The sequence below is a fragment of the Pongo pygmaeus genome, chromosome 1, assembly GCF_028885625.2.
Source record: "Pongo pygmaeus isolate AG05252 chromosome 1, NHGRI_mPonPyg2-v2.0_pri, whole genome shotgun sequence".
In the NCBI taxonomy this organism is placed as follows: Eukaryota; Metazoa; Chordata; class Mammalia; order Primates; family Hominidae; genus Pongo; species Pongo pygmaeus.
Window position 1 is genome coordinate 154,338,217 of NC_072373.2, and position 15,418 is coordinate 154,353,634.

At 37.4% G+C, this 15,418-nt stretch overlaps 1 protein-coding gene across 3 annotated transcripts in view; it reads right to left on the minus strand.

Annotated features, from left to right (window-relative positions):
- Positions 1-15,418, minus strand: part of MSH4 (mutS homolog 4) — a 120,903-nt gene that overhangs the window by 52,722 nt on the left and 52,763 nt on the right. For all 3 annotated transcript variants that reach the window (XM_054448694.1, XM_054448701.1, XM_054448712.1), the window contains one exon: positions 15,281-15,348. In XM_054448694.1, coding sequence (XP_054304669.1) covers positions 15,281-15,348 — 68 coding nt within the window. The remainder of the gene's footprint in view (positions 1-15,280; positions 15,349-15,418) is intronic.

Genomic DNA, 15,418 nt, shown 5'->3' on the forward strand with positions numbered 1-15,418 from the left:
ATCTGTAAAGTCTTAACAAAAAGCCTCCACAAAGGACAGAAACACAATGGTGAGAAAAAGATTTACAATTCTGACTGATTCTCCCAAAACTAAAGTTTTCCTTAGTTTAAAAGATGGGAAGTGGACCACGCTTCCAAGACGGCCAAATAAGAACAACTCCAGTCTACAGCTTCCAGCGAGATTGATGCAGAAGATGGGTGATTTCTGCATTTCCAACTGAGGTACCTGATTCATCTCACTGGGACTGCTTGGACAGTGGGTACAGCCCATGGAGGGCGAGCCGAAACAGGGCAGGGCATCGCCTCACCCGGGAAGCACAAGGGGTGGGGGGATTTCTCTTTCCTAGCCAAGGGAAGTTGTGAGTGAATGTACCTGGAGGAGCACTCTTGCCCAAATACTGCACTTTTCCCACGGTCTTCACAACTGGTAGACCAGGAGATCCCCTTCCGTGCCTGGCTCAGCAGGTTCCATGCCCACGGAGACTTCCTCCCTGGTAGCTCATCAGTCTGAGATCAACCTAGGACGTGGGAGCTTGGCAGGGGGAGGGGCATCCACCATTGCTGAGGCTTGAGTAGGCGGTTCTATACACACAGTATAAACAAAGTGGCAGGGAAGCTCGAGCTAGGTGGAGCCCACTGTGGCTCAGCCAGGCCTACTGCCTCTCTAGATTCCACCTCTGGGGGCAGGGCATATCTGAAAAAAAGGCAGCAGGCAGCTTCTCCAGACTTAAATGTCCCAGCATAACAGCTCTGAAGAGAGCAGTGGTTCTCCCAGCATGGTGTTCGAGCTCCAATAACAGACTGCCTCCTCAAGTGGGTCCCTGATCCCTGTGTAGCCTGACTGGGAGACACCTCCCAGTAGGGGCCAACAGACACTGCATACAGGCAGGTGCCCCTCTGGGACGAAGCTTCCAGAGGAAGGATCAGGCAGCAATATTTGCTGTTCTGCAGCCTCCGCTGGTGATACCCAGGCAAACAGGGTCTGGAGTGGACTTCCAGCAAACTCCAACAGACCTGCAGCTGAGTGGCCTGTCTGTTAGAAAGAAAACTAACAAACAGAAAGGAGTGGCATCAAAATCAACAAACAGGACATCCACACAAAACCCCATCTGTAGGTTACCAACATCAAAGGACAAAGGCAGATAAAACCACGAAGATGGGGAGAAGCCAGAGCAGAAAGGCTGAAAATTCCAAAAACCAGAATGCCTCTTCTCCTCCAAAGGAACACAACTCCTCACCAGCAAGGGAACAAAACTGGATGGAGAATGAGTTTGACGACTTGACAGAAGTAGGCTTCAGAAGGTCGGTAATAACAAACTTCTCCAAGCTAAAGGAGCACGTTCTAACCCATCAAAAGGAAGCTAAAAACCTTGAAAAAAGGCTAGACGAATGGCTAACTAGAATAACCATGTAGAGAAGAGCTTAAATGTCCTGATGGAGCTGAAAAGCACAGTACGAGAACTTCCTGAAGCATACACAAGTTTCAATAGCTGATTCGATCAAGTGAAGAGAGGATATCAGTGACTGAAGATCAGATTAATGAAATAAAGAGAGAAGACAAGATTAGAGAAAAAAGAGTGAAAAGAAACAAACAAAGCCTCCAAGAAATATGGGACTAGGTGAAAAAACCAAATCTACATTTGATTGGTGTACCTGAAAGTGATGGGGAGAATGGAAGCAAGTTAGAAAACACTCTTCAGGATATTATCCAGGAGAACTTCCCCAACCTAGCAAGACAGGCCAACATTCAAATTCAAGAAATACAGAGAACATCACAAAGATACTCCTCAAGAAGAGCAACCCCAAGACAAATAATTGGCAGATTCACCAAAGTTGAAATGAAGGAAAAAATGTTAAGGGTAGCCAGAGAGAAAGGTCAGGTTACCCACAAAGGGAAGCCCATCAGACTAAAAGCGGATCTCTCGGCAGAAACCCTACAAGCCAGAAGAGAGTGGGGGCCAATATTCAACATTCTTAAAGAAAAGAATTTTCAACCCAGAATTTCATATCCAGCCAAACTAAGATTCATAAGTGAAGGAGAAATAAAATCCTTTAGAGAGAAGCAGATGCTGAGAGATTTTTGTCACCACCAGGCCTGCCTTACAAGAGCTCCTGCAGGAAGCACTAAGCATGGATAGGAATAACCGGTACCAACCACTGCAAAAACATGCCAAATTGTAAAGAACATCAATGCTATGGAAAAACTGCATAAATTAATGGGAGAAATGACCAGCTAGCATCATAATGACAGGATCAAATTGAGATATAACAATGTTAACCTTAAATGTAAATGGGCTAAATGCCCCAATTAAAAGACACAGACTGGCAAGTTGGATAAACAGTCAAGACCCACCAGTGTGCTGTATTCAGGAGACCCATCTCACATGCAAAGAAACACAGAGGCTCAAAATAAAGGGATGGAGGAAGATCTACTAAGCAAATGGAAAGCAAAAAAAAGCAGGGGTTGCAATCCTAGTCTCTGATAAAACAGACTTGAAACCAACAAAGATCAGAAGAGACAAACAAGGCCATTACATATTGGTAAAGGGATCAATTCAACAAGAAGAGCTAACTGTGCTAAACATATACACACCCAATACAGGAGCACCCAGATTCATAAAGCAAGTTCTTAGAGACCTACAAAGAGACTTAGACTCCTGCACAACAATAATGGGAGACTTTAACACCCCACTGTCAATATTAGACAGATCAACGAGACAGAAAATTAACAAGGATATCCAGGACTTCAACTCAGCTCTGAACCAAGCGGACCTAAAAGAAATCTACAGAACTCTCCACCCCAAATAAACAGAATATACATTCTTCTCAGCACCATATCACACTAATTCTAAAATCGACCACATAATTGGAAGTAAAACACTCCTCAGCAAATGTGTAAGAATAGAAATCACAACAAACTGCCTCTCAGACCGCAGTGCAATAAATTAGAAGTCAGGATTAAGAGACTCACTCAAAACCACACAACTACACGGAAACTGAACAACCTGCTCCTGAATGACTACTGAGTAAATAACAAAATGAAAGGAGAAATAAAGGTGTTCTTCGAAACCAATGAGAACAAAGACACAATGTATCAGAATCTCTGGGACACATTTAAAGCAGTGTGTAGAGGGAAATTTATACCACTAAATGCCCACAAGAGAAAGCAGGGAAGATCTAAAATTGACACCCTAATATCACAATTAAAAGAACTAGAGAGTCAAGAGCAAACAAATTCAAAAGTAGCAGGAGATAAGAAATAACTAAAATCAGAGCAGAACTAAAGGAAATAGAGACACAAAAAACCCTTCAAAAAATCGATGAATCCAGGAGCTGGTTTTTTAAAAGATCAACAAAAGAGATAGCCCAATAGCAAGACTAATAAAGAATAAAAGAGAGAAGAATCAAATAGACACAATAAAAAATGATAAAGTGGATATCACCATCAATCCCACAGAAATTCAAACTACCATCAGAGAATAGTATAAATACACCTCTATGCAAATGAACTAGAAAATCTAGAAGAAATGGATAAATTCCTGGACACATACACCCTCCCAAGACTAAACCAGGAAGAAGGTAAATCTCTGAATAGACCAATAACAGGTTCTGAAATTGAGGCAACAATTAATAGCCTAGCAACCAAAAAAAGTCCAGGACCAGACGGATTCATAGCCGAATTCTACCAGAGGTACAAAGAGGAGCTGGGACCATTCCTTCTGAAACTATTCCTATCAATAGAAAAAGAAGGAATCCTCCTTAACTCATTTTATGAGGCCAGCATCATCCTGATACCAAATCCTGGCAGAGACACAAGAAAAAAAGAAAATTTTAGGCTAACATCCCTGATGAACATCAATGTGAAAATCCACAATAAAATACTGGCAAACCGAAAACAGCAGCACATCAAAAAGCTTATCCACCACAATCAAGTTGGCTTCATCCCTGGGAAGCAAATCTGGTTCAACATACACAAATCAATAAACATAATCCATCACAAAAACAGAACCAACGACAAAAACCACATGATTATCTGAATAGATGCAGAAAAGGCCTTCAGCAAAATTCAACAGCATTTCATGCTAAAAACTCTCAATAAAGTGGGTATCAATGGAATGTATCTCAACATAATAAGAGCTATTAATGACAAATCTACAGCCAATATCATACTGAATGGGCAAAAACTGGAAGCATTCCCTTTGAAAACTGGCACAAGACAAGGATGCCCTTTCTCACCACCCTATTCAACATAGTATTGGAAGTTCTGGCCAGGGCAATCAGGCAAGAGAAAGAAATAAAGGCTATTCAAATAGGAAGAGAGGAAGTCAAATTGTCTCTGTTTACAGATGACATGATTGTATATTTAGAAAACCCCATTGTCTCAGCTCAAAATCTTCTTAAGCTGATAAGCAACTTCAGCAAAGTCTCTGGATACAAAATCAATGTGCAAAATCACAAGCATTCCTATACACCAATAAGAGATAAACAGAGAGCCAAATCATGAGTGAACTCCCAGTCACTATTGCTACTAAGAGACTAAAATACCTAGGAATCCAACTTACAAGGGATGTGAAGGACCTCTTCAAGGAGAACTACAAACCACTGCTCAAGGAAATAAGAGAGGACACAAACAAATGGAAAAACGTTCCATGCTCATGGATAAGAAGAATGAATATTGTGAAAATAGCCATACTGCCCAAAGTAATTTATAGATTCAAGGCTATCCCCATCAAGCTACCACTGACTTTCTTCACAGAATTGGAAAAATTATTTTAAAGTTCATATGGAACCAAAAAAGGGCCTGCATAGCCAAGACAATCTTGGGCAAGAAAAACAAAGCATCACAGTACCTGACTTCAAGCTTTACTACAAGGCTACAGTAACCAAAACAGCATGGTACTGGTACCAAAACAGACATATAGACCAATGGAACAGAACGGAGGCCTCAGAAATAACACCACACAAGTACGACCATCTGATCTTCGACAAACCTGAGACATACAAGCAATGGGGAAAAGATTCCCTATTTAATAAATGGTGTTGGGAAAACTGGTTAGCCATATGCAGAAAACTGAAACTAGACCCCTTCCTTACACCTTATACAAAAATAAATTCAAGATAGATCAAAGACTTAAATGTTAGACCTAAAACCATAAAAACCTTAGAAGAAAACCTGGGCAATACCATTCAGGACATAGGCATGGGCAAAGACTTCATGTCTAAAACACCAAAAGCAATGGCAACAAAAGCCAAAATTGACAAATGGGATATAATTAAACTAAAGAGCTTCTGCACAGCAAAAGAAACTATCATCAGAGTGAATAGGCAACCTACAGAATGGGAGAAAATTTTTGCAATCTATCCATCTGACAAAGGGCTAACATCCAGAATCTAGAAATAACTTAAACAAATTTACAAGAAAAAAGCAAACAACCCCATCAAAAAATGGGCAAAGGATATGAACAGACAATTCTCAAAAGAAGACATTTATGCAGCCAACAGACATATGAAAAAATGCTTATCATCACTGGTCATTAGAGAAATGCAAATCAAAAACACAACTAGATACCATCTCATGCCAGTTAGAATGACGATCATTAAAAAGTCAGGAAACAACAGATGCTGGAGAGGATGTGGAGAAATAGGATCCCTTTTACACTGTTGGTGGGAGTGTAAATTAGTTCAACCATTGTGGAAGACAGTGTGGTGATTCCTCAAGGATCTAGAACTAGAAATACCATTTGACCCAGCAATCCCATTACTGGGCATATACCCAAAAGATTATAAATCATTCTATGATAAAGACACATGTATATGTATGTTTATTGCAGCACTATTCACAATAGCAAAGACTTGGAACCAATCCAAATGTCCATCAGTGATAGACTGGATTAAGAAAATGTGGCACGTATACACCATGGAATACTGTGCAGCCATAAAAAAGGATGAGTTCATGTCCTTTGCAGGGACATGGATGAAGCTGGAAACCATTATTCTCAGCAAACTATCACAAGATTAGAAAACCAAACACCGCATGTTCTCACTCATAAGTGGGAGTTGAACAACAAGAACACACGGACACAGGGAGGGGAACATCACACACCGGGGCCTATGGGGGGTGGAGGGCTAGGGGTGCGATAACATTAGGAAAAATACCTAATGTAGGTGACGGGTTGATAGGTGCAGCAAACCACCATGGCACGTGTATACCTATGTAACAAAACTGCACGTTCTGCACATGTAACCCAGAACCTAAAATATATATAAAAAAAGAAAGAAAGAAAAAAGGATGGGAAGTAACATCGACCCTTAAAAACCTTATGGCGCTAATTATAATTTTTTTTTCTGAACAGAAAAAAAGGTTCCAGATTCTTAGCTTACTGAATTACCTTAAACCTAGACCAGAAGACTTTTCTAAAATCTGATAGTCAAACTGAGTATAGAAGCAGGCAAGCTATTCACAGATATTTCTCAGAAAACTAGTTGGTCAAAGTGATATTTTTTTCCTAATTTAACCAGAAATTGTCTAGTGCAAAAAGATGTATATTACTAATTCCTATAACTAGTGACACTGTATGAAACTGTGTGATTGCATAATACTATATGTTACATAAATTGACAATAAAGAGATTGCTGTCAGGTATAATCTGATGATTAATTCTTTCCTATAGTAAAATAGAAACATAGCCTTTGCTTATACACTGTTAAAGGTTGAATTGTGTTCCCTCCAAAAAAATTCTGTTGAAGTTCTAACCCTCAGTACCTCAAAATGTGATCTTATTTGGAAATAGGGTCATTCCAGAGGTTAGTGATTGTTACAATGACATAATACTGGAGTGGGGTAGGCCCCTACTCCAATAATATTGATGTCATACAAAGACAGCCATGTGAACATGTGGAAACACAGGGACACCACCATTTGACAAGGAAACACAGATTGGCGTTGTGAACATGTGGAAACAAAGGGACACCACCATTTGACAAGGAAACACAGATTGGCGTTGTGAACATGTGGAAACACAGGGACACCACCATTTGACAAGGAAACACAGATTGGCGTTATGAAGATTCGAGCCAAGAAATGGCAATAATTGTAAACAAATCACCAAAAGCTAGGAAGAGGCAAGAAAGGATTCCTCTACAGGTTTCGCAGAGAGCATGGCCCCAAAACACCTTGATTTCAGATTATTAGCCTCTAAATCTGTAAGACAATAAATTTCTATTATTTTAGGATGTGCAGTTCATAGTGTTTTGTTACACAGCCTTAGAAAACTAATACAGGCCAGGCACAGTGACTCACACCCATAAACTCAGCACTTCGGGAGGCCAAGATGGGAGGATTGCTTGAGCCCGGAGTTCAAGACAAACCTGGGCAAAAAGGCAATACCCCATCTCTACAAAAAACTTACAAATTAGCTGGGTGTGGTAGCGCATGCCTGTGGTCTTGGCTACTCAGGAGGCTGAGGTAGGAAGATCGCATAAGCCAGGGAGGTCAAGGCTAAAGTAAACTATGATCACACCACTGCACTCCAGCTTAGATAACAGAGTGAGACTCTGTCTCAAAAAAGAAAGAAAAAAAAACAAAACTAATACAAATACTAATTATCTATATAAAGTGGCCATTTCCCGTTCTATTAAACTGCATTGCATTTTTCTTTGTAAAATATGCTTTCATAGTAAAAACTGTTCTTTAAGTATTTAAGATATTTTTCATTCAAAAATATCATCCAAAGCAGTGACATATGGCAAAATATCATAAACGTTAACTGTGGTACTTTGTTTATATTTATATTGATTATTTATGTTTAAGTCTGAAAATCCTAAAACATTTACTGATTCCAACACTGTTAAACAAATGCAAAGAAAAAAAAGGTTAGGTTAGCAACATATTCAAAAATAAAGTGAAGAACCCTCCATATATACTGAAAAATCATTTTATTTTAATATGAACAATGTGATGTAGTATTAGTTGTTAGGGCCCAAATAGGAAGAAGAGAGCATCGTTGGTGTGGGGGAGGCAAAGCCAGAGCAGGGAGAGGACGGAGGGGTGGTATAGTACAGGAGGACAAGGAAGGCATTTAAACTGAAGGTCTACCTAGCAAGGGTATATAAGCCTGAATATGAACAACAGGAGGTTATTCATGCAAGGGAAGAGGGAAACCCTGACACAGGTTTTGGATCCCAAGTAGGCTGAAGAAAGCCTCCTCTGCATAGAAGGGCAGCCTGAGCATGAGAGAGGTGAGAAGGATTTCTGCATAGGAAGACAGTTCAGCAGGGAGTACTACAGCATAGGAAGAGTGAAGATGGTATCTGCATGGGGGAGGGAGTGGCAGTAGTAGGAGACTGGTATTCCTCCTGAATATATAAAATATATTAATATATTAAAAATAATGAGGACTTCTCATTGGATAATAGGATTTCTCATCAGGTTTTTCATTGACAGAGAAGAGAGTTACTAATATGGAAAGAGAGAAAACTAGTATGAACCCTGTGACTGTAAATTGAAATTGGAAGTATTGGTATGAACACATGATTTTCTTTTTTTTTTTTATGACATGACTTTTAATGTATACATTCTGTTTTCCTTATTATTTCTAATTCTCAAAATAGTAACATATATTCTGATCCCGCATCTTAAAAATCCTGAAGAGAAATAATGAAACCATTTAAATTAACATGTATACCATTTTCTTTTTTTTTTTTTTTAATCCAATAGTTAATTCCTTTTTATTGCTGGGTAATATTCCATGGTATGCATGTACCACAGGTTTTTTTTTTATTATTATTATTTTTTTATTTTTTATTTTATTTTATTTTATTATTATTATTATTATACTTTAGGTTTTATGGTACATGTGCGCAATGAGCAGGTAAGTTACATATGTATACATGTGCCATGCTGGTGCGCTGCACCCACTAACTTGTCATCTAGCATTAGGTATATCTCCCAATGCTATCCCTCCCCCCTCCCCCCACCCCACAACAGTCCCCAGAGTGTGATGTTCCCCTTCCTGTGTCCATGTGTTCTCATTGTTCAATTCCCACCTATGAGTGAGAATATGCAGTGTTTGGTTTTCTGTTCTTGCGATAGTTTACTGAGAATGATGATTTCCAATTTCATCCATGTCCCTACAAAGGACATGAACTCATCATTTTTTATGGCTGCATAGTATTCCATGGTGTATATGTGCCACATTTTCTTAATCCAGTCTATCATTGTTGGACATTTGGCTTGGTTCCAAGTCTTTGCTATTGTGAATAATGCCGCAATAAACATACGTGTGCATGTGTCTTTATAGCAGCATGATTTATAGTCCTTTGGGTATATACCCAGTAATGGGATGGCTGGGTCGAATGGAATTTCTAGTTCTAGATCCCTGAGGAATCGCCACACTGACTTCCACAATGGTTGAACTAGTTTACAGTCCCACCAACAGTGTAAAAGGAACACATGATTTTCTATTGTATAGATAAATACAGAAATAAATATAGAGGTCAATATCTATATTTATGCATATATATATATATATATATATATATGTACACTTATTCCCTAGCCATGAGAGGGTTTTAGAATGGTGATACCCCAATAGCAACAAGTACACCTGGTGCTCAGATCTTGATTTCTAATACCATTCCTTACTAAAATGAACCAGGACTCCTGGGAGAAATAGTTGATTCAAAGGCTACCAAGGAAAGTACAAGATAAGCCTGGCTCATTTTCTTGAGGCAGTAAATGATAAAGTTCTCAAAGAATTGTGGATGCATTTCCAAAGAGCATAGAAGCAAATTAGAAGAAGCTTGCACAGGTCAAATCTGAGACAATGTGAGAATCAAAATAAATATTGACAGTAATAGACTATAACCAATTGAATATAAAATCATCAGTCCATATGGATTAAATACATACATACATAAATTGAAAGTTGGATAAATTGAAAGAAGAGCAAAATATTTACATAGTTTCAAGCTACCTCCCCACAAAATACTTATTAATTAAATGGGGGAAATCATAATTGTACAGCAATTTTACACCATCTCAACCAAGTATACAAACTTATCATCATAATGAGACAAATCAAAATTGTGTGCTATATAAGAAGATGCAATGAGAAGAATGCATCATCACTTCTGTGATATTTCTGCCAATGTTATGTAACCTGAATCTAACAATAAAAAAAATCAGGCCGGGTGTGGTGGCTCACGCCTGTAACCCTAGCACTTTGGGAGGCCAAGGCAGGCAGATCACTTGAGGTCAGGGGTTTGAGGCCATCCTGACCAACATGGTGAAACCCCGTCTCTACTAAAAATACAAAAATTAGCTGGACATGGTGGGGGGTGCCTGTAATCCCAGCTACTTGGGAGGCTGAAGTAGGAGAATCACTTGAACCTGGGAGGTGGAGGATGCAGTGAGCTGAGATTACACCACTGCATTCCAGCCTGGGTGACAGAGTGAAACTCTGTCTCAAAAACAAACAAACAAACAAAAAACAAACAAAAAAAGAAAAATAGTTACTAATTTCTGGGGAAAAGCCCACAAAAAGTCATGCAGGCTCAGCTCTGTATAACATAACAATTTTCATAATAATTTTGATCTAACTAAAACTGTTATAATCATACTGGGTGATGAAAAGTAGGGATGTAAGTATCCATGTTTATGGGAGATAAGGAAGAAAAGAAAGTTAAGTATTCATTTTTCTGGTTGGGGATTAACATGAATATAATCAAGAAAGTGAAAAGACAACCCACAGAATGGGAGAAAATATCTGCAAATCATATATCCAATAAGGGATTGGTATCCAAAATATATAAAGAACTCTCACAACTCAGTAATAAAAATACAAACAAGCCAATTTAAAATGGGCAAATAATATGAATAAATATTTCTCCAAGGAAGATACAAATGGCCAATAAGCATATAAAAAGATGCTCGACATTGTCAGTCATCATGGAAATGTATACCAAAACCATGAGACACCCAACAGGCTCACCAGAATCAAAAATTAAGATAATAACAAGTCTTGACAAGGATGTGGAGAAATCAGAACCCTCAAACACTGCTGGTGGATACCTAAAATGATAAAGTCACGTTGCAAAACAATCCAGCAGTTCCTCAAATTATTAAACATAGAGTTATCACATGACCCAGCAATTCCATTCCTAGGTATGTATCAAGACAAATGAAAAATGTATGTCCCTAGAAAAACTTGCACACAAATATTAATAGCATTATTCATAATAGTCAAAAGTGAAAACAACCTAAATAGCCATCAACTGATAAATTGATAAACCAAATGTGTTATATCCATACAATGGAATATTATTTGTCAATAAAAAGAATAAAGTATTGATAAATGCTACAACATGAAACTTGAAAACGTTATGCTAAGTTAAAAATCCAGTCACAAAAGACTACCTGTACATATTAAAATGTTCCATTTATATAAAATGTCCAGGATAGGTAAATCTGTAGAGACAGACAATAGATTAGTGGTTATCTAAGGCTGGAGAAAGGGGGTTAGAAGGAATGGGAAGTTATTGCTAGTGGGTGCAGGATTGCTTCTGGGAATGATTAAAATGTTCTAAAATTGACTGTGGTGATGGTTGTACAACTCTGTGAATGCATTAAAGACAATTAAATTGTAGGCTTTGAATGTGTGAATTGTAATCTATGTAATTACATCTCAATAAAGCTGTCTTATTTTTAAAAATGAATTGTGAAATATATGTAGAAGTTAAACATATTACAATAATAGCATAATGGTAGGGAAGAGGGAAATGATGGTATACTAGTGCAAGGCTCTTATATCATATGTAAAGTATTATAATATTATTTAAAAGTGGACTGAGGCTGTGTCCGATGGTTCACACCTATAATCCCAACATTTTGGAAGGCCTAGGCAGGTGGATTGCTTGAGGTTAGAAGTTTGAGACCAGCCTGGCCAACATGGCAAAACCCCATCTCTACTAAAAATACGAAAATTAGCATGGCATGGTGGCATGCCTGTAGTCCCAGCTACTAGGGAGGCTGAGGCACAAGAATCACTTGAAGCCAGGAGACAAAGGTGGCAGTGAGCCGAGATGGCGCCACTGCACTCCAGCCTGGGCGACAGAGCAAGACTCTGTCCCAAAAAATAAAATAAAAAATAAACAAAAATGGACTGAATTCAGCTAAAGATGTATTCTATAAACCCTAAGTCAATAATTAAGCTAATGAAGGCAATGAGTTATATCTAATAAGCCAACAAAGGAAATGAGATGGAATCATAAAAAATAATACAAAAGAAGGCAGAAAAAAAGAGAAAAGGGAGCAAACAGATGAGAAAAACGAAAAAAAACCAAGATGGCAGATTTAAATAAAAACATATCAATAATCTTATTAAGTGTAAATGTAATAAATACCTCAATTAAAAGTAAGGTATTCTCTGATTGTATGCAAAAAGTTAAGACTTAACTATATGTCACCTACAAAAAACCTTCTTTAAATATAAAGACAAAAATAAGTTAAAAGCAAAAGGATGATAAAGATATGCCATGGCAACACTAACCAAAAGAAAGATGGAGTGGCTATATTAATATTAGATGCAGTAGATTTCATAGCAAAAAATACTACTAGGGATAAAAAGGGTCATTTCATAATGAAAACAGGCTCAATTTATAGAGGATATAGCAATCTTAAATGTTTATGAACCTAATAACAAAGATTCCAAATACATTAGATAAAAACTGATAAAACTGCAAGGAAAAATAGAGAAATCCACAATTACATTTGGAGATTTTGACACTCCTTTCTTAATAACTGATAGAACAAATAGGAAAACAAAACAAACAACAAAAAAAAAACCATAAAACACCATAAGGATATAGGAGATTTGAAGAACACTACCACGCAACTTGAACAAAGTGACATTTATGGAACGCTCCAACAAACAACAGCAAAATACACATTGTTTTCAAGTTCACATGGAACATTTACCAAGATTAACTCTATTTTGGGCCATAAAAAATGTCAATAAAGCTAAAAGGATCTATATTACATAATACATGGTCTCTGACCATTGGGGAATTAAATTAGAAACCAACAACAAAAAGATATTTGGAAAGTCCCCAAAAACTGGAAATAAAATAACATACCTCTAAAAACCCATACATCAAAGAATTTTTAAAAAGAAATTAGAAACTGTTTTGACCCTTTTGAAAGAAAAAGAAATCACAACATATCTAAAACTGTGGAATACAGCTAAAGCACTACTCACAGAGAAATTTATAGTACTAAAATGCTTATATTAGAAGGAAAAAAGGTCTCAAATCAATGACCTCAGCATCCTCCTTTACAACCTCAAAAAAGAACAGTAGGCACAGAGTAAGCAAAAGAAAGAGTGACGAAACCAGAAATTGGTGAAATAGGAGAATAAAAGAGAAACCAATGAAATAGAAAGTTGGTTCCTTAAGAATACCAATAAAATTGATAACGTCTAGCCAGGCTGATTAAGAAAAACAGAGAACATATTAAAGTTATCAGTATTAGGAATGAGAGAGTATATCACTGCCAATTTTACACATATAAGAAGGATATTATGAGATAGTTTATGCTGATACATTGAAAAGTTGGGTGAAATGAAAAATTCTTTAAAAGACACAAGCTACCAAAGCTTGTCCAAGAAGAAACAGGTAACCTGAAGAGCACTATGCCTATTTAATAAGTGGAATTTATAGTTAAAAACCTTCCTACCAAAAAAATTCCAGGCTTTAATGGCTTCATTTGTAAATTCTACCAAATATGTAAGGAAGAAATAATACCAGTTCTATGTAAACTCTACCAGAAAATTAAAGAGTAAGGGATACTTCCAAACTTACTTTATGATAGCTGCTAATTTAATCCAAACATCAGTTGTTTTAGGTTACTTCCCATTTGTATATATTGAAGTATAAGCAGCTTCAATTATTTAAGGAAACTCAGTTCTGTGCCTGCCCAACAGCTAAAGCTTTTCAATCTAGTGATGATTTTATTATAAATGAACCTTAAGAGTATTTTCTTTATAATACAAAAAGGCTTCCCAAATATAGATTAGCTTTCAATGGATTTACAAATGTCATCAAATTGTAAATTAAATTTTATTGATGTGCAAGACTTCTTTTCTTTTTATGCATATGGGCAAAAATATACCTGTATTTCATTATAGTAAATATTCTTCAGTTCATCTTAAACGGAAGAATGAAAGCTATTATTACTTTCTTTACAGAATGTACCCATAAGCACTATTTAAATTTGAAAAATATCCAGAAAAGGTGTTGTTTCATTGTTAAAGGTTAAGAATATTTAAAGACTTGGCCAAGTGTGGTGGCTCACGCCTGCAATCCCAGTACTTTGGGAGGCCAAGGTGGGCAGATCACTTGAGTTCAGGAGTTCGAGATCAGCCCGGCCAACATGGTGAAACCCCATCTCTACTAAAAATACGAAAATTAGCCAGGCATGGTGGTGCGTGCCTGTAATCCCAGCTACTTGGGAGGCTGAGGCAAGAGAATCGCTTGAACCTGAGAGACAGAGGTTGCAGTGAGCCAAAATCGCGCCACTGCACTCCTGTCTTGGTGACAGAGTGAGACTCCATCTCAAAAATAGTAATAATAATATTTGAAGACTAATCAAACTTCACATAATGATCACTTTTAAGAAGAATCTTTAGCTCTATTTTAGTTAGTTATTTATTAGGCAAATATTATTATAGTCTAAGTCTTTTGAAAATTATATATAACTCCTTAATATTTGATTAGTGAAAATAGGCCAATTCCTCAACTATCTAAAAAGCAATTTTTTTTGCAACAAGGCCTCACTATGTTACCCAGGCTGGAGTGCAGTGATGCGAACACAGCTCACTGCAGCCTTGACCTCCCAAGGCTCAAGTTATCCTCCCACCTCAGCCTCGCCAGGAGCTGGGACTACAAGCGTGCAACACCATGCCCAGCTAATTTTTTGATTTTTTTGTAGAGATGGGGGTCTCACTTTCTTGCCCAGGCTTGTCTTGAACTGCCTTGACCTCCCAAAGTGTTGGGATTATAGGCATGAGCCACCATGCCTGGCTGAAATTTTAAATTTTACTATAACATACAGGATAATACATTAGGAAAAAAGTTTCCTCTACAGTGGCATAAAATACTCCAGATATCAATAATGAAGGACTTTCCCAAAACATTTTGATATTTTCCAATTGTTACATTACATTAAGACAAGTTCCATCACATAATGTATAATAATATAATACAAAATGTATACAAAAACATACCGTGTCTTGCTTTGGAATTTGGACTAAAACAGAAAGAAGCTGCTCTGTATCAAGAAATCTTGATATAACTGAAACAAACAAACAAATGTGAGTATTTAAACTTTATGGTACAGTTGAAAATATTGACTATGTAAAATA